The sequence below is a fragment of the Elephas maximus genome, chromosome 11 (assembly GCF_024166365.1).
Source record: "Elephas maximus indicus isolate mEleMax1 chromosome 11, mEleMax1 primary haplotype, whole genome shotgun sequence".
Taxonomy (NCBI): Eukaryota; Metazoa; Chordata; class Mammalia; order Proboscidea; family Elephantidae; genus Elephas; species Elephas maximus.
In genome coordinates this window covers 89,822,250-89,824,605 of record NC_064829.1, presented here as the reverse complement: position 1 = coordinate 89,824,605, position 2,356 = coordinate 89,822,250, and the positions used below count along the sequence as shown (strand labels likewise).

The following is a 2,356-nucleotide window of genomic DNA, read 5'->3' as shown; positions in this document are numbered from 1 at the left end:
TCATTTGGACAGAACGTATGCCCTCCATTTCTCCACAGTCCCCACCATTCCCTATCGTGCTATACTCAACTTTTGACACAAGTGGGGTTGCTGTAAATAGGAATCGACTCAATTGCTACTGGTTTTTTTTTACCGATCTCTGAGTTCGAAACCCCTATATGTATTTGAGTTTGAGACTCCTGTATTATTTGAGTTTGAGGCCCATGTAGGTATATGTAGGAGCCCTAGTGGTGCAGTAATTAAAGCACTCACCTGCTAACTGAAAGGTTGGTAGTATTTGAGGTTGAGACACCTACAGAAAGCAAATAATGCATTGTGTGATTAATGAAGAATAGTTCTTCATTAAAATTTATTCAACTGCTCTGTCCTTTCCTTCTAGATCTTTGTTATTGTTGCATTATTCTCCTCATGCCCTCTTCCCTGAGCATCTTCTGTAGTTCAAGAGGTTTTCCTAGGACAGAACATGACCAACCTCACAGCAGTATCTGTCTTCATCCTCCGGGGCTTCTCAGCCATCCCTGAGTTACAGCTCCTCAGCACGGCAGCCTTCCTTCTCGTTTACATTGCTGCAGTGCTGGGGAACATCTCCATTGTGGCTGCCGTGACACTGGACGCCAGCCTGCACACGCCCATGTACTTCTTCCTCAAAAACCTCTCCCTGGTGGACATCTGCTCCATATCCACCACTCTGCCCCAGGCCATGATGGCTGCCACGGTGGGCTCAGGGAAGATTTCACTCCCTGCCTGTGCATCTCAGCTCTTCGCCTTTGTCTGCTTTGGGTCAGTGGAGTGCTTTCTCATCACTTCCATGGCTTATGACTGCTGTCTGGCCATCTACAGGCCCCTGTTGTACAGGGCAGCCATGAGCCCCCAGACCTGTGTCTCCCTGGTGGTGGTGGCTTGGGGCAGTGGGCTCGTTTACTCCACCTTCCACACAGCCAACACCTTCTCCCTGCCCTTCTGTGGCCCCAATGTGATTGACCACTTCTTCTGTGACATTCCCCCCGTCATGCACTTGGCCTGTGCCAGCACAGATGCCCACGAGGCTACTGGATTTGCAGTCAGCGGCTGCGTCATCATAAGCTGCTTCACCCTCACCATTCTCTCCTATGTCCGCATCTTGGCTACTGTGGTCCAGATCCGCTCAGCAGCTGGCCGTGGGAAGGCCTTCTCTACGTGCTCTTCTCATCTGGCCACAGTGCTCCTGTTTTATGGCACTGGCAGCTCTGCCTACATGCAGCCCACCACCCACTACTCCCCACTGCAAGGGCGCCTGGCTGCAGTCTTCTACTCCATCCTCACGCCCAGCCTGAACCCGCTCATCTACAGCTTGAGGAACAAAGACATGAAGAGGGCCCTGCAGAAGCTCTACCTCCAGGTACCACTGTAGGGCCTGGAATCTGGATGTGAGAAACTGTTAAGGATTGAATTGTTCCCCCCCCCACTCAAATATCTATTGTAAATCCTAACCCTTTTTCTCATAGAAAGAAGCCCTGGGGGCGCAGTGGTTAAGCGCTTGGATGCTAACTGAAAGGTCGGCTGTCCAGACCCACCAGCCATTCTACAGGAGAAAGATGGTAACAGTGAGCTTCAGTAAAGATTTGGAAACTCTGTGGGGCAGTTCTACTCTGTCCTATATGATCGCTATGAATGGCAATGGGTTTGGCTTTTGGTTTTGGTAGGGATTGAATTGTTGTTATTTGCTGTCAAGTCGGTTCTGACTCATAGCGACCTTATGTGCAACAGAACACAACATTGCAAGGTCCTGTGCCATCTTCACGATCGTTGGTATGTTTGAGTCCACTGTTACAGCTATTGTGTCAATCCATCTCATGGAGGGCTTCCCTCATTTCTGCTGACCCTCCACTTTATTAACCATGATGATGGTTTTGAATTATGTCCCCCAAGAAGATATGTTGAAGCTCTAACCCCTAGTATCTATGAATGTGACCTTGTTTGGAAATAGGGCCTTTGAAGATGTTATCAGGTTAACGTGAGTATCATGAATTGAATTATATCCCCCCAAAAATGTGTGTATCAACTTGGTTAGGCCATGTGTGGTTGTCCTCCATTTTGTGATTGCAATTTTACATTGAGAGGATTAAGGTGGGAGTGTAACACCACCCTTATTTAGGTCACCTTCCTGATCCAAGGTAAAGAGAGTTTCCCTGGGATATGGCCTGCACCACCTTTTATCTCTCAAGAGATAAAAGGAAAAGGAAGCAAGCAGAGAGTTGGGGACCTCATACCACCAGGAAAACAGCACCAGGAGCAGGGAAAGTCCTTTGGAACCCGGGGTCCCTGAGCCTGAGAATCTCCTCGACCAGGGGAAGATTGAGGGCAAAGACCTTCCTCC

At 48.9% G+C, this 2,356-nt stretch overlaps 1 protein-coding gene across 1 annotated transcript; it reads left to right on the top strand.

Moving 5' to 3' along the window:
• Positions 1–463: 463 nt before the first annotated feature.
• LOC126086167 (olfactory receptor 12-like) lies at positions 464–1,390 on the top strand. The gene has a single exon (XM_049902353.1). The coding sequence runs from the start codon at positions 464–466 to the stop codon at positions 1,388–1,390; it is 927 nt and encodes a 308-aa protein (XP_049758310.1).
• Positions 1,391–2,356: the final 966 nt, after the last annotated feature.